This window comes from Mustelus asterias, chromosome 19 (genome assembly GCF_964213995.1).
Source record: "Mustelus asterias chromosome 19, sMusAst1.hap1.1, whole genome shotgun sequence".
In the NCBI taxonomy this organism is placed as follows: domain Eukaryota; kingdom Metazoa; phylum Chordata; class Chondrichthyes; order Carcharhiniformes; family Triakidae; genus Mustelus; species Mustelus asterias.
Window position 1 is genome coordinate 59,771,545 of NC_135819.1, and position 22,050 is coordinate 59,793,594.

Sequence of the window (22,050 nt, forward strand, 5' to 3'; positions counted from 1 at the left end):
TCTTGGCTTTCAAGGTTGAAACAGGCAGAAAATAACTTGGTGTTTTTAGTACTTCTGACAGTTTTAAATGTGGTGCGCGTTGTGATGTCTGAAGTGTGACTGACAGACACCAATGCAACACTTTTTATATGTACAAATGTTTTGAAGGATATTCTGCATATTCAGCAGAGAAAGTGGAACTGCCACTTTAATCTGGATCGTTTGAAGATTCTGTTGCGTTATCTGAGAATTGTCCATAGATGCCCCTGTGTACTTTGTAATATTGAAGTACATTCTTTTAGTCACTGACAGTTCTGACTTTCCAAAAGCTCCTCTACTTTCGTAATGAGAACTCATTAAGAGCACATCCATAATCCCACAGGTCTGAGTGAAAGGAGGATTGACAGTGCCACGCTGTGAAAAGCATTGGGAGGTACATGTGTACTCAGCTTCAGTCTCTAATATTTGTATGTACCAGCCATCAGGTCTCAAATTTGCAGTCGCCCCAGCACCTCAGGGAGGGGATATTGGACTCTTAACTGACAAGACATGAAAGGATGCTCTGGCATGCAGAGAGATGAAACCTTGTTTCTTTGGAATTATATGGAAAAAAGATGCACGGAATTCCTCTTATCTTCTCAACATGACAACCCAACACGGTTACCTGAGCTCACTGATTTGTGTGAAATAATTCATCCCCAGGACGATTCCTATATTTTAAAAATCAGCACCTTGGGAAGTGATAAGCGGGGGATGATGCTTTTTTTTTTAAACATTTAGTGATTAATGCCAAAACACATGATGCAAAAGAAATAAAAAAAACTAATATTTCTGCTCCTCATACAATGAAAGAGGAAGACAACAAACATTTTAAAATCTGCACTTGAAGTTCAGGGTCAACGGTGGGAGGATGGTGAAAATAAAAGGAGGAAAGAAAAATGGAAACATTGATATGCTGAGTTTAGGAACCATCACGTGAAGGGGAACTGAAGTTAAAGCTGACTTGGGAAGTAATTATTCCACATTTAAAATTGGCTGTTTCTTGGTGCAATGAATACAGCTTCAAACGAAACATCAATGGACGGATTAGTATGAGGATACTGCAGTCTGCGTGGACAGAAGGGAGACACAAATTCTTTAGTTAAACCTATACAGAGAGCGCTAAAGAACAGAGTGAGCCCTTTTGCCTGAACGAACTGTTCTCATTTACACTTTACTTCAGTCAAAAATTATTTTATATTAAATTCTTTTTGGAAAGCATTTAAAAAAAAATTAATTCGAGGGACGTCAGCTTCTCTGGCTAGGCCAGCATTCATTACCTATCCCTAACTGCCCTTGAGAAGGTGGTGGTGGTGAGCTGCCTTCTTGAACTGCTGCGGTCCATATGGTGTAGGTACATCCACAATGCTGTTTGGGAGGGAGTTCTAGGATTTTGATCCAGCAACAGTGAAGGAACAGCAAAATATTTTCTTCTTTCGTCATGAAGTGATGAAGGGTCATCCAGATTCAAAACGTTGGCTCTATTCTCTCTCCACAGATGCTGTCAGACCTACTGAGATTTTCCAGCATTTTTCTGTTTTTGTTTCAGATTCCAGCATCCACAGTATTTTGCCTTCATTTCCAAATCAGGAAGGCTTGGAGGGGAACTTCCATGTGGTGGCGTTCCCACGTATCTGCTGTCCTTGTCCTTCGGGATAGTAATGGTAAAGGGTTTGGAAGGTGCCATCTAAGCAGCCTTGGTGAATTCCTGCAGGGCATTTTGTAGATGGTACACGCTGCTGCTGCTGCTGCTGTATATCAGTGGTGGAGGGAGTGAATGTTTGTGGAAGGGGTGCCAATCAAGCGAGCTGCTATGTCCTGGATGCTGTCAAGCTTCTTGAGTGTTGTTGGAGCTGCAATCATCCAGGCAGGGAGAGGTCCTTTTACAAAAGACTTCAAGTAATTGGTGAACAAGGGCCAATGATTAAATGTATTACAAATACCTTGCATGTGATAAATCCATATCCACAGTCATCAGCATGCGTAGTCCCTCTTCGCTGAAGAAGAGACTGTTTCCACTGGACATTAATCCGCATTTCCTGGAAGGTTTCCCACCGCTGACCACTAAAAATTTCTCTGGGTCTATTGGGCCTGAAAATGAAAGTGAGCAAGTGAAACCAGCTGTCACAGGTTTGAAACATAAACAATGCGTTAAAGTAGCTGCCTTGCCAATTCACCTTTTTTTTTAAGCCAGTGAGGATTATAATTACAAGAGATTGTTGCACAGGAGATAACAAATTTATTATTTTCATATATTTGAGATTTTAAACTTTTATCCTTTGGATTTACTTTAACTGAAACAATAATAAATTTAATTTAAAATGGATCATTCATAACTTGTTCAATTACTATTCACACTCTAACTCCCCGCCCCCCTTAGATTACTCAATCAGTAAAAAAATAAATTTTTACATTTATATAGAGCCTTTCGCAACCACTGGATGTCACAAAGTGCTTTACAGCCAGTGGAGATGTTTGAAGTGTAGTTACTTTTGCCGTATAGGAAACATGGCAGCCAATATGCATGCAGCAAACTGCATATGATAATGAGCAGATATCGATTGAGGGATAAATCATAGAAATCATAGAAACCCTTCAGTGCAGAAACAGGCCATTCGGCCCATCAAGTCTGCACCGACCACAATCCCACCCAGGCCCTACTCCCATATCCCTACACATTTACCCGCTAACCCCTCTAACCTACGCATCTCAGGACACTAAGGGGCAATTTTACCATGGCCAATCAACCTAACCCGCACATCTTTGGACTGTGGGAGGAAACCGGAGCACCCGGAGGAAACCCACGCAGACACGAGAAGAATGTGCAAACTCCACACAGACAGTGACCCAAGCTGGGAATCGAACCCAGGTCGCTGGAGCTGTGAAGCAGCAGTGCTAAGCACTGTGCTACCGTGCCGCCCTAAATATTGGATAATTCCTCTGCTCCTCTTTAAAGTTGTGCCATAAGGTTTTTTTACATCCACCTGAGAGAACAGACAGAGTCACAATTTAATTCATTTGCACTCTGGGAGACCAATATTTCAAGCTAACCAATGATTGTAGCTCTAGTAGATGCTACGATAATCCCAGACATTTTTAATGGTGATTGGCAGTTGGCCTTGTTCAGTTGTGGCATTATTGTCACTGGGTCAAAGCTTTATGGCCTTAAGCCTCTAGTCCAATGCTTGGGTACAATAGTGAAGTACTGGAGGCTGCTGCATTGTTGGAGATTTTGTGATTTGGGAGATAAGTTTGGGTGCAGGTTGAAAAACTCATGGCACAACTCAAAAGGCGAGGACTCCTGACCAACATTCCTCTCTCCCAAAACTATTAAATCCAAAAAGGAGAATGACTGGCCATTTGTCTTTTTTACATTCATTAATGAGATGTGGGCGTCGCTGGCTAGGCCAACATTTATTGCCCATCCCTAATTGCCCTTGAGAAGGTAATCAATGTAATCAATGTAATCTTGTACTCATTTGTGGGCTATTACTGGTGAAAAATGGTTATCATGTTTGCTTAGGTAACAGGCGCCACATTGATAATAGCAATTCACTGCATGAAACATTTGGAAGGATATTGATGCTATGATGGAGGGCCTTATAAATACAAGTATTTATTTCTATTGAATCGCAGAAGCATACAAAATTGACAGGGAAACACCAGCTAATCCAGCAGGCACCATACCACAATGTCCACGGCATAGGGATTTAACATTCTCCCCTCACTCCCCCAATTCTACTGATCTTATTGACAAAGTGGAAATTAACATGGCGTAAAGATCCAGATTCCACAAATGGGCCTAACTTCCGCAGCTCAAACTAGGCCTGTGATTTTCCACCCATTCACTTTAATGGACCAGAAAGCCAGGGGTTGGTGAGCAAAGAGGTGGAAAATCCAAGTGAACAGCTACAAATAATATGAATGAATGTTCCAAACAAGTGACCCTAGCAAAGAGCAAATGAAATAAATCTTTCACCCTGTTTTAAACACCTTCATATTCCCTGTTCAACATGAAATACACTAGAATGCTTCTAATCAAGATACCAGTGAAAAATGGCATTTACTGCCCACACTCACTGTTATTGCTCCAAGCCATTTCCTTTAACCCATGCTTCACCAACCTATAAATATATATTTTCAACATACCTTTAAAGTCTCCCTTCAAGAAATCTGGGTTTTTGGAGCTGATTTTACAGGTGGATCCAGAATAGCGAGAGTCGCAAATACACTGGGTTCCATTGACGCAACTACCATGTCCGTTACACATCTCCTCACACTGTGGTCCAATGTAGACATTATCAATGGCCCAGGTCACTGGTTGTGTACCTGACCTGTAGAAGCCTTGGTACCACCGAAACCTCACAGATCTGTGAACACAAGAAGCACATCCATAAAACAAGCTGTATGAAAATAAACTTAAAAGAATCAATAAAGCTGCTTTTCTGGGGGAGATTATCTTGCCACAGGAGACGAAACAAAAAGACTTTGTACAAAAAAATCAGCTACATTGCTGCAATTGAATTTGAAAATCAGTTTGTGAAGCGAGCCACAGGTTTTCGGTTTGCAAAACAAGCAAATGTGATATGAGAAAAAACTTCTTTACACAGCATGTGGTTCAGGTCTGGAATGCACTGCCTGGAAGTGTGGTGGAGGCAGGTTCAATCGAGGCATTCAAGAGGGCATTAGGTAATTATTTGAGTGGAAACAATGTGTAAGGTTACGAGGAGAAAAGCAGGAGAATGGCCTGAAGTCATAATGCTCGTTTGGAGAGCCGATACAGAAATGATGGGCCGAATGGCCTCCTTCTGCGCTATAACAATTCCGTGATTCTTTGATCAATTACTACAATCTGTATGTGTGGGTTGTAAAGAACTCCTTTACATATTGAAGTCCAGACTGAAGCGGTGGCCTGTTTCTTTTGGCAGCACCTTACCTGTCACTGTTTTTACCTATGGCATGGTGCCATAGTGGTCTGGTATACATCTAAATCCAAATCCACAGCAATGTGGTTGGCTCTCAAAGGCCCACTGAAATGGAGGGCAATTAGGGATGGGCAATAAATGTTGGCCCAGCCAGTGTTGCCCACATCCATTAAATGAATAAAAATCTGATTCAGATCACACTAGGGCCGCTAGGAATTGAAGAATGGCAGGGGAGGAGATAAGCACGTTTGGTGCAGGCGAGAACCTGCTTTGGAATTCTCCCAGCTCCCATGCTCTGACTTTTGCAAAAATTATTAGAATGGTTTCAATGCTTCGTCAGTTTCTTAGTCGGATTCTTTCTGCTTCCAGGATTCTCCAACCCTTGGGCACAGCGGGAACCCCTCGCGAATCACTACTGGTCTCTATGAACAAACACCAGACGTAATGGCCACGCCAAAGAGCTTGGAGGCCATTGAAGCCCCCGGGTAGTCGGGGTCATGGCTGGGCAGTTCTTCTCAGTGTGCTAGGCACTGCTAGGGTGCCAGAGGACAGGGCTTGAGGGTAGTGGGGCATGAAGGGGGGAACATAAAGGGGGACCCATTGGGAGGGGGTTTGGCTGTGGGGGAGATCAGGCCAGTGATCTATGTTGGGGAGGAAACATGCCTTCAAATAGGGGTGAGGGGGTGGGGTCTTCAATTTCACTTTGAAATCAGGGCGCCCTCTAAAGTCAGCACCTGATCTCTGTGAAAAATTGAGGCTGACTACTAATGTGAATATAGCTGGAAGGGGGGATGCTGAGTATATGCAAAAACACTATTTTGAGGCTGAAAAGATGGGGTTACCTTATATGCTGTGATCTATAGTATTGTTGTGGAGAATTTATACAGTATTTAAAGTGCAGAGATTGACCAATTGGTCCAACAGGAACATACTATTTTTTATACTCTACATAAGCCTCATCCAACCCTTCTTAGCTCATTGTTCCATTCCTTTCTTCCTTATGTGTTTATGTAGCCATTCCCCACCCCGCATCTATTCTATTCATCTGGTGGTTGCGAGATTATACATTCTAATCAGTCTTTTGTTTCTCCTGAATTCCCTCTTGGATTTATCTGTGATTATCTTAGATTTATGGGCCCTAGCTCTGGTCTCCTCTGCAAGTGGAAACACTTCCTCTACATCATCCTCAGTTTTAAGGAGTCCCCCGCATGTTCTATTTTTCTTGAATCTTTCCGTTCTGGTGCCATTGGGATATTGTGAGAAGTTGAGGTGGGGGTGAGTCCAATTAATAATGGATTGGCACTTTTGGGTCCTAAAATAACCAGTCCAAGTGTGTGGAAAGAAGAGTCATATTTATGTTCTGAAATAGGAACTCACCCACACAGATGGAGCCTGCCAAAGTGGATTACCTCTCTCTTCCAACCCTGGGTGGTACCGGCATAGTATGTGCTGCTGGGATGGAGTTCAGTAGAACAGAGAGCGCTGATGTGGCCACTACTGTAGCAGAGTGGCAGAAGTAAGTGCCATGTGGCTCCAAAGTCCCGTGAAAACTCCAACCTAATAGGATCTGAAGCTGAACTGTCTGTATTGCATCCAACGTTGATCTGAAATGAAACAGAAATAAGCAGCATTAACGGAAATAGTTTTAAATTTACATTTTCGTTCACAGGGGAGGCGATGATCTAGTGGTATTATCGCTAGACTATTAATCTAGAAATTCAGCTATTGTTCTGGGGACCCAGATTCGAATCCTGCCATAGCAGATGGTGGAATTTGAATTCAATAAAAAATATCTGGAATTAAGAATCTACTGATGACCATGAAACCATTGTCAATTGTCGGAAAAACCCATCTGGGTTCACTAATGTCCCTTTTGGGAAGGAAATCTGCCGTCCTTACCTGGTCTGGCCTACATGTGACTCCAGAGCCACAGCAATGTGGTTCACTCTCAACTGCCCTCTGAACAAGGCCAACTATGGATGGGCAATAAATGCTGGCCAGCCAGTGACGCCCATGTCCCATGAATGAATAAAACAATAAAGATCTTGCATTTCACTGTAGATGTATGGTGAGCCTTGAACAATTACTCTCAAACTTTTTTCAATTGGAGTTCAAAAAGGTTTTGACTCAACAAATACAAATTGAAATTTCAAATTTCAATTGAAATTGCCCCAGATTACTGCTTTTATTATTAAATCTCTCCCAGCTGTGTTGTTGCCAGGATAAAGTATATATGCATACATATATATGTAGTATTCATTACTCTTTGTATCTAATGTTATAAATGTATCAGTTTAAACCTACAAATTGGTAATCATAGCAGAATGATGCTTTATTTGTTCGTTATTTTTTAAGACAGGATTAACTATCCTATTTTAAATGGATTAATGCTTCTGTTACATCTCTGGGTTGATTCATTTTACTCCAGATGTTTTTGGGTTCTGTTTTTGGTTGCTCTGAAAAGCGGATCCTTTTGTTCTCTCTGTCTTCAAGTGTGTTTCATTTGCACTGGTAAAGTGGAGAAAGTACGACGGTGCGTCCTGGATAATGAACAGAGATCCTGTTTTAGATTACTACCAGTCCTAATCTGTTCCTTCTTGGGATTACGCATGTTGTGCTGGGCGAGTTCTGCATGAGGCAAGCGAAGCCTTGGGGTGTTTGTAAATTGGAAACGTCTCCAGCATGACACCTAGGACCTTAATTTAAATAACGTGCTGCGTGTTCGTAAAAATGGGCTTTGCACGGCTAAATTTCAAAGCCATGATTTCACCCTGTGCTGTCGTAACCTGAAAGCTGTGATGTGGGGAAAAAGGGGGTGAATTTAATAGCCCGAGGCAGAGGTTAATATATTAAACTGTTGTTACCTCAAATTGAACAATGGTATTCTCATTAACATCTAGATCGCGTGTAGTGATGGAATGCTCCCCAACTACATTCGACACGAAGACTATGGCAGAATTTTCCTCCCTGGACAACAGGAAAACAAAGCCAAAATATTAAAGCTGCACACTAACAAATAAATCCAATAACTGAATCTATACAGAGAGGGCACAACCACTGTGACACTGCTGATTGCGAGTAAACAATATCGTGCAAAACCAGGAGCAATGCTCTAACAATCCTGCTCAGCACTTAAAAAAAACTTTTTTATGTGGAATTGGAAGGAAGACTCTTTCTCTTACTGGTTTCATCACATAGTAAATAAAAAATAATTACAACTTTCCTTTCAGGCGGTGCCTTTAAGGACTATTGAAGGAAGTGGAGGCAGGAATGTGGGGTTAAGGTCAATAAGTTATGATGATACTGTGCCTTTAAGAAATGTATTTTAGTCATGCTTCTGTGCTGAATATTTACTAGTGCCTTCCATTTTATCGGAGGTGTTTTTGTCTGGATCCAGCAGCACTGTATTGTCGCTGATGCAGTATCTGTTTTGATCTGAATTAATGCAGGGTTCTATTGTTTTGTGTTTTCCCCTGGCTTGATTAGGTTGATTGATAGGTATGATCATATGACTGGGTACAGTTAGGGTTTCACAGAGAACTCAAAGCAGGTTGCTCTCTCTGTATCTCTTGCTTTGTCTGTAATGGAGATTGGAATCTAACAAAAAATAAGCCCTTTTCGCTGGTATTCTACTGTTTGGGGGTGGAGTTTTCTCTGGAAGTTGCTGCATGAGAATTAGATGTCTGTTTGGATCACTCTCCAGAAGTGTCAAAACGCTGGAAATCTAGTACCTACGTAAGCATCTTTGGTTTCTGTGCTATCTGGTTCTAAAGGAAGGATTCATGTCTGTGGGGGATACTGCTAAATTGAAACAATAGAGATAGCTAGCTGCTAAGAATTGTATTTTGTCATGTTTAAGTATTTTAATTGGTAAAAATTATGCTAACTCTTTTTATTATATTCTAACTGTATTCTTAAATAAGGTTTGTTTTGATAAAAGCTTCCAAGTGAGTTACTTGAATCATACCTAGAGTGAAACAACTTATTACCAAAATCAAATGTAAAAGTTAGGGTTTAGGCTAACTTCATAAAATACCTTGGAGTTTCTGATCTGGTCCTTAAGACAGCTCAGCCATGGTCTTATTGATTGATGGAGCAGGCTCGAAGGGACAAGTGCCCTAGTCCTGCTCCTAATTCATATGATCAAATGTATGTTCATACTACTGGTTTAACTGCTGAGTGCTTGAGAATACTCGGTATATTCTGTGGCCAGTTGCTAAAATATTTTGTAAAAGGAGCCAGACACAAGTTACTTATTAAAAGAATTTGGTGTACCAAAGTGTCAACTATGATGTGACAGTTCACTGGTGTTCCTATTACTGAGAGAACCAACATACAACAAATCATTTAGTAACGGGATATAATTTGCTGAAGAATTACTTTTTGTTAAGGATGTTATGCTGAACGACAATTCTGGAATAGTCACATTAAATAAATCAATCTTAATCATCAACAATAACAACTTGTTATTATATATTGTCATTAACAGACGATAACATCTCCTGGCACTTCACAGGAATGTAATCTGACAAAATTTGACAATGAGCCATTTAAGGAGATATTAAGGTAGATGACCAAAAGTTTGGTAAAAGAGGTAAAAGAAGTATCTTAAAAAAGGAAAGAGATTGGAGAGGCAGAGAGGTTTAGAAAAGACTTTCCAGAGTTTAGGACCTGACCATCAGGTCATTAAACCTTTTCATTATTGTACATAGTTACAGACCAATATCCTCATCAACAGGAAAAGATTTCTTCTTACGTGGCTGCTTTTGATACATAGGGACAATAGAGGCCAATGTTGCCACCGGGATAGAATAACCAGTTGTCTTCTTTGGGTCCAAAGTCAAATGTTTCCAACAAAACGCCAGGGTTTTTCTGATTGTTCCCATCAATAATGAGGTCATCAATGATCCAGATTTCTTCCTTTTTCCCTTTGTTATTGAACAGAAAATCAGAATTAATTTGACTTCAGTTTCTCAGCAGTCAAACAAACTGTTTATTGTCCAACATAATTCCAAGTCCAATTTTCATTCTGCACAAATTTGCAGTTGAGTATTGGAGCATAACTATCTCTATTTCTACTCATCCATCTTGTGTTAGTCTAAATTTCCATAAAAATAAGACCATTTCATTCAGTACTTTTTAAAAGATTCTTAAATGCTGATACAAAGTCTGGATTTAATTCCCAATCTAACATTCGCACAGTTTATCACAGAATAACCATTGCAATCAAAGGATAAAGCTAAAAAAGATGAAATGGTACAAATTGGCGTTGCTTTAAATAATCTTACTTATTTTTAATCAGTGGTCAAAATGAAAGATATTACACAAGATCAAGGGGCAATATTGAACTTTATCATTTTCAATGTCAGTCGAAGAATCTGGAAATCAGATTGTCATGTTTAAAAATAAATTTAATATTATTTACTGAATTGAGAAGGTGGCGCATTTGCTTCCTAGCACTAGAAGGAATGAGGAGCTGACTGGTTAGGAGGTTACACTGCTGCTAATACTACCATTAGTTGCTTTCTGTCTCTGAAGGTGTCAATATAGGGTTATGTTATGATGTGCCTATTTAGTACAGGATAGAGTCAATTTTATGCATGACTAAATGCAGAGCTGAGTTGAGTCTGACTTGCAGTGTCTTCATGTTCTTCAGTGAACAATTACACAGTTTCAACAAACAATTCTGTACAATGTGAATTTCTGATTTCAGTCGGGTCACTGGCATGATTAATGGAAATGTCACAGGGTGGCTTTCGGAGGTTGGCACTGACAATAGTGAGGCAGAATCAAGTGAGCTTTACTCTGCATCTGTCTGTGCTGTTTGCAGACCGCAGATCACTTAAGTGAGGATAAAATGTATTAAAAGCTCCATTAATAGAATAGGGCGGCACGGTAGCACAGTGGTTAGCACTGCTGCTTCACAGCTCCAGGGTCCCGGGTTCGATTCCCGGCTCGGGTCACTGTCTGTGTGGAGTTTGCACATTCTCCTCGTGTCGGCGTGGGTTTCCTCCGGGTGCTCCGGTTTCCTCCCACAGTCCAAAGATGTGCGGGTTAGGTTGATTGGCCAGGTTAAAAAATTGCCCTTTAGAGTCCTGGGATGTGTAGGTTAGAGGGATTAGCGGGTAAAATATGTGGGGGTAGGGCCTGGGTAGGATTGTGGTCGGTGCAGACTCGATGGGCCGAATGGCCTCCTTCTGCACTGTAGGGTTTCTATGATTTCTATGAATAAGATTGTCTGTAATCCTTCCATGTGTTCAACTTCAAACATAAAACATTACATGGTATAGTACAACAGAATATCAAATGGTGTATGCATTTGTATTTGAAATCAAACAGCGATTCTGTAAAATTTGATTGAATTAATTTATATTAAAAATGCAAATGAAATTCTCCAAAGGACCCCAAAAGCTATTGAACAATAGCATAAGTTTAAACATAATTTCAGCTTGTTACCTTCATTGTGGGGTTGCCAGAGGCGGAATCGAGTTGCATTGGTCTGGGCTGTGTGTGGTAAGGGGACATTAATAAAGAGGACCTCTGTTGTCTGAGGGAAGTAGAATTCATCCATCAAATGCCAAGTAATGCCACCATTGATGGAATACTGCAGGAGAACAGAATGTGACCGATCAGGGGCACCTGAGTCAAAACACAGGATTAGGAACAATAACATTGTCATCAAAATATTTCAGTCAAAGACTTATCTGATAATGAGACTACATGCAAAATATCATAAAACTTTTTTAAAGAATTGTGCTTAATCTTAGTTTGATGCCATGAAATGTCAGTCGTTTTCCTACTTAGAAGTCCCATGAGAGCTGAGGAAGTTTGTCACGTGTAATTAGCAAATGCAGGAGACTGGCTTTTGACACACTTGGCCCGATTTTACCAAAACTTCGTGCCCGAAATCGGTAAAGTTGGGCGTCGGGCCTATACCGTGATCTGCACCCGATTCCGAGCAGATCGCGACTTTACCAACACCCGATTCGGGTGCGGGTACGGCCCGCGCCCGAATCGGGCAGTCCGAATCGGGCATGCATTTAAATCGGCTTAATGAACTGTGCGCGCCCAACCCTACCGCCAAATCCCACTTTACCGTCTTCTGGCCCATTCCGGATCCGCGCTTTTAGTGACCTGCAGAATAAAAGTCCGAGGTGGATTTCTATTCTGCAGGGGAACCTCCAAAGCCCTCTCTGCCCTTGTGAAGTCACCATCCTCCTCAACCGTCCTTCGTGGACCCCCCCCGCTAACCACCCCGGCAGACGCACCCCCCCCACCCCGCCCCAGGATCTGACCCCCCCCTGGGAGGCAGGCCCCCCTCGGCAGAGCACACCCCCAACCTACCTCAATCGCTGGTCTCCCTCCACCATCCTTCCGTTAGCAAGATAAGCTGTATGTTCCTCAGCTAGATCCACTTTGGTCAACACAAAGATGGTCCTTCTGCCTTGTGGGTCCATCTGGCTCACCAAGTCAGTTACAATACTGCGTTCAGCATCTACTGAACCATCTTGGATACAAAGGATAATGAATGGTACTGGTCGATCTTCCTGGTGTTATCAGTACTGTAACATCAGGAATGGCTGCCGACACCAAGGATATAATTTTTAGCGTAAGCAAGGCTTACATGCAGAACCCTAATGCCATTATCCTTTGTATCCAAGAGATATCAGTATCAGTAGATGTTCAGCGCAGTATTGTAACTGACTTGGTGAGCCAGATGGACCCGTCACACTCCCTCTCCTCCCCCCCGAGGGTGATCTGGGTTCCGCCCCCCCGAGGATGATCTGGGTCAGAGAGCCGCTCTCTCTGCTTTTTTCTCCCCGCCCGGGCACACTGTTTTGGATTTTTTTTCAAACTGCGCATGCGCGGTGCAGAGCTCCGATCGGTCCGGCAGCGCTAAGCCCCGCCCACAGCGCGAATCGGACCGGAGCTGGCAATAAGCGTATGGGCGCGCTGGAAAGAGGATTCCGGGCACGGATCTATTTGACGCCCAGATTCAGCACTTAGACTCAAAATGGTAGAATCAGGCCCACTAATCAACCTGACCACTTCACTCCTTGTATCATAGAGTTTGCATGACTCTCGGTTATAAACTCAAGTAGCCTAATGAGGAGGGCATATTCCATGTCTTCATACAAATTCTAGAATCCTACCCCTTTGCAATGTCAAGAAAATGGCTTTAGAGACCTTGATGCACATATCACATGTCAATATCAACCCAGCCAGATGGAGTAAATTGCTCATATATCACGCCTGGGTAGAATAAACAGGATATAAAGGTGACAGCTCTTCCCTACTCACTCTACTTATTAGAGGTGTTACACCAGGCCAATAATTCTAAGACCTGGACAGTCACATCTCCAAGTTCCTCCAAGTTAGGGTTGTGCAATTTTCAATGTAGTGCTTTTCTGTACTAGTCTGTATGGCAAAGGAGAAAGGTTGAGCCAAAGATAAGCACTGTCCCATAAGAAAAATCATCTGTGTGTGTTGCAGGAGGAGGAGAAATCAAGAGAGGGCCAAAATACAATAAAATAGGAGCAAACGAATGATTACATTTAGATTATTAAATGCAACTACAACTGTTGGAAATGCATTAAATGTTTCAGATTGCAAATAGAATTGAATGTTCTGTGAGGAAATGGAAACAGAGAGTATACATTTCTCCACTTATGGATTCAGCATCTAGAAATCACACAAATTATTTTATTTATAGAAAAGAATTTCTGTTTGATCTTCATTTATATATAAACACAGAACAACAACAATCCACCATTGATGAGGCTGGCTAGAACCCAAGCTGATACATGTAATTAAAATTGGTGAGCCACATTCTGACTGTGCTAATCCAAATTCTACAGAAATATTAAATTCATTGGTGGTAGTGCTTTGGAATAATTGTGTGCAATCTGTGAGGTAGAATTCTTTCTAACCAGAGGCCAAAAAATCCACTAATTAACTTGTTGTCAAACATGCATTCAAGACGTGTGCTTCCTTTTCTCTTAAGGACTAATAATATGAACAGTGTCCGTGTGTTATCATAAATAAATCCGCTCAGTAGTTCAAATGCTGAATTTTTTATCAGCTGAAATGATCCTTCTGTCATTTTAACTTGCTTGTCACTAGAACTGTTTCAATATTTACAGATTTTCCTGGATGCTCTCAGATGTCTCCTGCTATTACTGCAGAGGATGCTGTTGGGCATTTTCTTTTATTCATAGCCATATGTGCTCAGTACTCTCACGGAAACTCTAACTTTCTCTCCTCACCCTTTCTGAGGTTACCTTTCACTCTGTCTTAGTGAACAGTCATAGGAATCTGCTATCAATGCTTGCTTGCTTTGATCAAGTCACTAGGATATGCAGGGAAGCAGCCTGGGGAGAGCCATCATCAAATGTTATCCTCTGCCTCAACGTCCCTATGAGGCGACATCTAATTCTTGCTCAATGCCTCTCTGCCAGCCCCAGCTCAGAAACTCATCTCATCGGGTGAGAGATCAGGGATGCAAAATTACATCCTACCTTTCTGATATCACATAAGGACAGGCTCCCTGTGTCACTGCATCACAGAATGGATATTGTGGCCTGGGAGAAGGGGGAGGGGAATTCAGCTGGTGTTGCCATTCCGGATTCATCTATGATACTATGAATGGGGTCTCTGGGCATGTCTGCAATGCCCTCCACAATTGATTAGCATAATGTTGTGTAGGCTCCATGTGAAAAGTAGGCAGTTAAGTGAGGTACAAGAATGCACCTCAGTGCCACATTAGCCTTGCAAACAGCCAATGGCTTCAGAACAGGACAGAAATTGCTGTGGAAATAGTCTTTGGAGTGGAATCTTTCGACTTTTCTTTGAGTCACAACAACAACCAGAATCCACTCAAAGCTTAAACCTGTCTTTCCCTTTCAGGTGTTCACTGACCCACTGTACAAATCCCACACTTACTGCTCCATCTCATGCATTTATTATACATGTTTGCCATTCTTTTTGTTTGTTTCTCGGCAACATAATGTTCCAACCAACACGCACTGTGACCTAGATTTTGACAGAGTCATGGAGACTCCCAAGACCTTTAAAAGCGGGATCTGAATCCAGTGCCTCCCACCCAGGCGGGGGTTGGGGATATGACTCACACACGTGGGAAAACCTGAACTCAGCAGGGCCATTTGAACTTAGTGCTGAATTCAAACAGGCCTCATTTTTGCTGGAGCAAGGAAGGGTTTTATCCCGCAGTGTGTGAATTATAGATTTTTAAAGTAGATGTAAATGCTCATGAAGGGTGGGTAATGTCTGTAGAACTGTGAAGCTGTAAAGTTATTTAAGTATTAAATAGCTTGTTCTTTAAAAATTGAAAAAAAATAAACTATTTATTTATTATGGTCACGAGTAGGCTTACATTAACACTGCAATGAAGTTACTGTGAAAATCCCCGAGTCGCCACACTCTGGGCGCCTTTTCGGATACACTGAGGGAGAATTTAGCATGGCCAATGCACCTAACCAGCATGTCTTTCGGACTGTGAAAGGAAATTGGAGCACCCGGAGGAAATCCACGCATACAGGGGAGAACGTGCAACTCCACACAGACAGTGATCCTAGCCGGGAATAGAACCCGGATCCCTGGCTCTGAGAGGCAGCAGTGCTAACCACTGTGCCACCGTGCCACCCATGTGCCCAAACTGCCTGCATCTGTCTGTACGTTGAAAAAGCATGTGCTTGATATTTCAATAACTGTTGACATAGCTTAATGTGCTACCAAAATAGCATTGTTACTGTTTGAACGCTTCCCACAACCTATTATTACTGCAGTGGGGTGGGGGGCAGCTCAAAGGATGTTATTAACTTTATGAATACAAATCATTGTTTTTATAAGGGATTAACTAATTGAGAAGATTTAAATCTATTAAATTGGCTTTCATGAATGTGAGTGTTTTTAGATAGTGAAGTCTGTAATGGATACTTAGAACATTATTTCATTTAATCTCAGCGAGGTCAACTCATGGTGGATATTGGGTGAGTTGGTATTAAAGGTGTAAGGGCAAAGGGAGGCAATGAGTTGGCATCAAGTTGACGTGGGGCTTTAAGGCCATGGGATGAGGGACCTAGGTGTGCAAGTCCACAAAACACAGAGGGACCTAGGTGTGCAAGTCCACAAATCCTTGAAGGTGGCAACACAGGTGGAGAAGGTGGTGAAGAAGGCATATGGTATGCTTGCCTTTATAGGACGGGGTATAGAGTATAAAAGCTGGAGTCTGATGATGCAGCTGCATAGAACGCTGGTTAGGCCACATTTGGAGTACTGCGTCCAGTTCTGGTCGCCGCACTACCAGAAGGACATGGAGGCATTAGAGAGAGTGCAGAGAAGGTTTACCAGGATGTTGCCTGGTATGGAGGGTCTTAGCTATGAGGAGAGATTGGGTAGACTGGGGTTGTTCTCCTTGGAAAGACGGAGAATGAAGGGAGATCTAATAGAGGTGTACAAGATTATGAAGGGTATAGATAGGGTGAACAGTGGGAAGCTTTTTCCCAGGTCGGAGGTGACGATCACGAGGGGTCACGGGCTCAAGCTGAGAGGGGCGAAGTATAACTCAGACATCAGAGGGACGTTTTTTACACAGAGGGTGGTGGGGGCCTGGAATGCGCTGCCAAGTAGGGTGGTGGAGGCAGGCACGCTGACATCGTTTAAGACTTACCTGGATAGTCACATGAGCAGCCTGGGAATGGAGGGATACAAACGATTGGTCTAGTTGGACCAAGGAGCGGCACAGGCTTGGAGGGCCGAAGGGCCTGTTTCCTGTGCTGTACTGTTCTTTGTTCTTTGAGTGGGGGTCATGAATTGGCACTGATTGAATAGGGGCTATAAAGGGCTATGGGGGTGGATGGGGGGAATGGATTGGCAGAAATTGGCATGTGTGGGCAAGGGGAGTGGGTAGGAAGTGAGGTCTAAAGATGTTAAATGTTTGAGAAAACAACTGGGAAGTTCCAGAGAACTAAGGTGGACCTTTTAACCAGCCCACCTTGCACTCGGCAGCCCTTTGGCCAAACCATCTCTGCATCCAGGAGCGGCAGACCTCATTCTATCTTGTACCTGCCCCATCCTCGGAACAAAGATCTCATCATTCGCGGCACTTTTCTTTCCTGAGACGGGGGGTAACAAGCAGGAAGATCTCCTGGATCAGCACACTTGTTTTGGGAGTAAAAATCCAGGATTCTATGTGCAATCACTGGCTGGAATTCTTTTCAATCTTGCTTACAGAGGAAAAGAAAAGAAACACACCTTTTGCTATGAACTTGAACGAGAACTGAATGTACAAAGTGTTTGTGCACTCCAGGTCCCTGGAAACAAGCATCCTCAGTCCCTCCTGCAAGAAACAAAAAGGTAAGTGAGTGGGTTTGAACCAATGAGATTGTACATAGAGCATACAAGATGCTCATGACATTTTAACAAAGTGCAATTTAGTTTGAGAATATGTCATTATTTTCATAAAAAGGACAAATAATTGGACATGAACAGATATCTTAATAAACTCCACTACACCGAAGGAACCAGACTCTCAGCTGTGTTCAGTAAAACACAGCTCAGTGTGTTAAGAGCATTAACACAATGCATCTGCTCTGTATTAATTAAACAAACAAAAAGAAAGTAATTTTATTACCTTTTAAATATAATTCTTGGCAGTAACCTTACTGCAACCCACAGAGGATTATACTTCATTTTCATCATGTTATTGTTACTGCCTTCCACTTACAGTCAAAAGGACCATGATAAATTAGGTGTTATTTATAGTAAAACTATAGGCACCATTGTTGAGAGCATTAAGGCAGTTAAATTGTTTTGTATCAGACAGAAGTCTTTAAAAGAGTGATTGTGTTTTATGCCTTTTGGGGCAGATACATGACAAAATGATACCATTGTTGGGATCTACCAGAAGTATATCACACTAATGTGCACAATGGCTTTTTGTACTGGTAAAGAGCAAAAGTTGCAAGTGGAAAATAAGCTTTTGAGAGAGTTTTTTTTTTAACAACAGGAAATTCGGCAGAAACAGCTGATAAAATAACAGCTTATATTTAAATTGAAGTGGGAGCTGACATTACAGACTGGTCGGCATCACGAGAGTACTGGAGTGCATGCATAAAATTCAGTTTTCTTTTCTAGGTGACTTTGGCTCGTTTGTGAAAATTATACTGAAATTTGGACCTGTTTGGATCTCTTTGGATGAAGTTAACAGGTCTGAGAGTACGGCATTGTACTAACAAAAGCTTCTTTGTCACAAGGTGAAGTACAGTGCAGATTTAGACAGCTGTCTGGTAAACACTGCCGCAAGGCAGCATGCTGATGAACAGGAATAAATCCAGTTGGGTTCAATTCAGTTCAGAATGTATTAACTCTCCAGAACTGCACAAGATATACATTTATTTAAAATTATGCAATACGTTGACAGGCAATTCTTGTTTCTTCATGTTTAAGGAGGACAACTTCCTTTTGATGCTTCCACCAGAACAACTTCCAGCTGTTTTGAGACACATTAATGGGCTGAGTTTTGTGATGATAATGATAGTGAAACTGTCAGTGCTCACCGTCATTATTCCATCGAAAACTGACAACAATTTCTGGGATCTGCACATGCGCAGAATAATGTGGAAATCCAGAAACTGCTGTCGGTGATTCCATGCTTTTCCACAGGATGAGCTGTCGAGGTTGCCCCCCAATTGCAAATAACGAGATATCCATTAATCGATGGAGAAAATTCACTCTTAGCTGTTAGTCTGGCTGTACAAACCCTTGAAAAATGTATACATTGTGAATAAGATGTAACTGGATTCTTAACGGCCTGCTCACTTCATAATTGCTGCTGAACACACTCACTGGTCCTGAAAAGCTAATTTCATAAATGTGGAGTATCAAATTTCTTTAGAACAATAAAAAATTTCCACGTCTTTTTTAAATAAATATATCCTTAAAGTTTATTTTTATTTTAAGCTTCATATTAATCCAGTCAAAATCATTCATTTTGCCATCTGAAAATTTAAATTACAGGTGAAGGGATTCAATACTTTTAAACTTCCTACCAACTGTCCTGGCTTGAGACAATTCACACCTCTTTAACCTGTGATTATCCCTCTCTCCAGTCACACTGTTTGTACTTGTAAAGACTTGATTACTTGTAAAGACTCGCATTCCAACCATTCTTCGCATTCCAATCTGTAAATATCTTGCAATTGGGTCTTTGCCTATATATGTCGTGTTTGTGACCCTACTTCCACTCACCTGATGAAGGAGCAGTGCTCCGAAAGCTCGTGATTCAAAATAAACCTGTTGGACTTTAACCTGGTGTTGTGAGACTTCTTACTGCCCACCCTGGCATCTCTACATTTTAACTTCCTGGTTCATGATAGAACAAAGTACAAAGAACAAAGAAAAGTACAACACAGGGAACAGGCCCTTCGGCCCCCCGTGCCGATCATGATGCCCTAACTAAATTTTAAAAAATCTTCTGCCCTTACTCGGCCCGTATCCCTCTATTCCTTCCCTATTCATGTAGCTGCTTCCACCACCTCCTCTGGCAACATGTTCCAGGAACCCACCACTCTCTACGTGAAAAACTTCCCCCGCACATCTCCCTTAAACTTTCTCCCTCTCACCTTGAACCTGCGTTCCCTTGTAATTGACACTTCAGCAAGATCATCCAGAGGTGGGAAGACGTTGGGCACCAATATCCCAATCTCTGATTCTGCTCCTGGTCCTGACTTTGAATGTGTCTCCGTGGATCCGGGAAGAGAGAGACGGAGGACAGGCAGCATGAAGTTCTCCACGCTGTCACCACCCTATTACCTACACCCACCAGTCCAGCTAGATTCACTGCATTAGGCAGTTCAGATTTGAAGTTGACACAGGATGAGACTCAACTAAGACAAAGAAATGGGAGGATAAGAAAACGGGTTCTTAAGAGGAGCGATGTGGATGCAAAATGTAAATAGCATCATGCTGTGCAAGATCCAGCACCCCTGATAATAGGAGGGGCTTGATGTGCTGTGATTTAAATGGTGTCTGGCAACAAGATGCAAGGAAATAATTCTGGGTCAAACCTATCACTACAGGTTAAAAGATTGAAACTACTGTACTGGCAGAATGCACACTGGTTAAGGTCACAACACTGCGCTCCTAGCAAGGAGCCTTACTTGCATACCATAAAATCATGACTATGATCTCCAGAAAGCTCCACACAAGACCTCACCGTTAACACAAATTAGTAAATGGGTGTGTTGTTTAAACAAATGTAATCACTGTGAATGGATCAATAACAAATTCCTAACCCCTTTAAAGACCAGTGCTGTTCCAGATTTGATGATTTCCCCGTCCAGGTTCCCTCGCTCTGCTCCAAGAACTTCAGGCCAAAGGTCAGGGTGCGGTTTTTCATTGAAATCATCTTTGAGAATTGACGGCAATGGATGAAAGGGCACACAGTTACGTCCTCCAAAACCATTGTCACACCTGAAAGTGAAAGGAAAGACCCATCAGTAAATGCAGTGAAATACTGAGAGCTTGAGGTGCAGCAAGCAACCCAAAGTGGAAACAAATCAGTGCAGCAAAAATAACAGCCAAATATGTCATTTATTTGGTGTACAATGTGGGAAATTATTTGATTCACGTATTAACACCCCAAAGATCAAGAATATTCCAGTTTTTTGCCCAGACTAAATGATGCTGTCAATAAACAGAAGCTTTTTTCCCCTAACAGACCATTAAACGATGAATAATTTAAATCAAAACAGATCTCCAGAACATCTGGAATCCTAATTGCAGCAAGCAAATAAATATCAGCTCCTCTTGAGTGACATTGCACTTCACATGATCTACAGATTTTCAAAATGTAAGCCTGGAACCAACAAGCAGGTCAGAGCTGGAATATGGGTTTGAGTGGCTTACTTCCGACTGCCCAAAGCTTCTCCACCATCAACGAGGCACAAATCAAGAATGCGGTTGAAAACTTTCCACTTGTCTGGATGAATGTAGCTCCAACAAAATGCAGGAAGTTCGACAGCATCCAGGACAAAGCCATCCTGACTTGATCGGCGCTCCATCCTTCTCCTTAAACATTCACCGCTTCCCCCACTGCAGCACCAGGCACTAGCCACAGGGCGCACTGCAGCAATCTGCCAAGGTTTATTTGACAGCACCTCCCTAACTCGCAACCTCCACCACCTTGAAGGACAAGGGCAGCAGATATGCGGGAACACCATCTCAACTCAGACATATGTTACTACTCCATCATTGCCATTGGGTCAAAATCCTGAAATTCTCTATGTAACTGCATGAGAGAACTTTCAGCACATGGACAGCAGTGGGTCAGGAAGAAAGCTCATTACCGCCATCATTGCCGTCTCAAGGACAACACCCTGAGAATGCCCATTCCCCAAGAATTAATTTTCCTTTAAAATTGATTTATCCTGTTCAGTCCTGTTCTTTACAACCTTGTGCTGACCAGCACTATAATGCTTAGTCCTTCACTTAGAGTTGTATAACTTATAAACGGGTCATTGTGTTCATCAAGCCTGCGTCACTGTTTTTCTGCCATGAGTCAATTTTATACTTCTACACCTATGCATGGTCACCCTGCTCACAGAGTAACAGATTAAATAAAATCTTACTTCATAGAAAAAGCCCAATAGGTCCAGTTTGTCTGTGCTGCCTCATTGAAAGAGCTATCCAATTAGTCCCACTCCCCTGCTTTCTCCACACAGGCAAACAACCTCTTGCAATTATATCACACCTTTACAGTAGCGGAACGGTGGCACAGTGGTTAGCACTGCTGTCTCACAGCGCCAGGGACCCGAGTCAATTCCGGCCTCGGGTCACTGTCTGCGTGGAGTTTGCACGTTCTCCCCGTGTATGCGTGGGTTTCCTCCGGGTGCTCTGGTTTCCTCCCACATTCCAAAGATGTGTTAGTTAGGATGAACGGCCACACTAAATTAACCCTGGTATCAGGGAGATAAGCAGGGTAAATATAGGTCCAGTGGAAAGGCAATGGCTGGAGTAGACCTGCCTGAAGCTGCCATAGACCTGCCTGAGGCTGACATATCCCAGAGTAATAAAACAAGGCAGGTCT

At 42.2% G+C, this 22,050-nt stretch overlaps 1 protein-coding gene across 3 annotated transcripts in view; it reads right to left on the reverse strand.

The window, feature by feature from the left end:
• reln (reelin) overlaps positions 1 to 22,050 on the reverse strand; it is a 343,770-nt gene that overhangs the window by 61,574 nt on the left and 260,146 nt on the right. For all 3 annotated transcript variants that reach the window (XM_078235653.1, XM_078235652.1, XM_078235651.1), the window contains exons 37-44: positions 20,258 to 20,435; positions 17,217 to 17,301; positions 11,400 to 11,582; positions 9,700 to 9,871; positions 7,808 to 7,910; positions 6,321 to 6,547; positions 4,168 to 4,388; positions 1,962 to 2,109 (exon numbers count right to left, since the gene is read on the reverse strand). In XM_078235653.1, the coding sequence (XP_078091779.1) occupies positions 1,962 to 2,109; positions 4,168 to 4,388; positions 6,321 to 6,547; positions 7,808 to 7,910; positions 9,700 to 9,871; positions 11,400 to 11,582; positions 17,217 to 17,301; positions 20,258 to 20,435 (1,317 nt within the window). The remainder of the gene's footprint in view (positions 1 to 1,961; positions 2,110 to 4,167; positions 4,389 to 6,320; positions 6,548 to 7,807; positions 7,911 to 9,699; positions 9,872 to 11,399; positions 11,583 to 17,216; positions 17,302 to 20,257; positions 20,436 to 22,050) is intronic.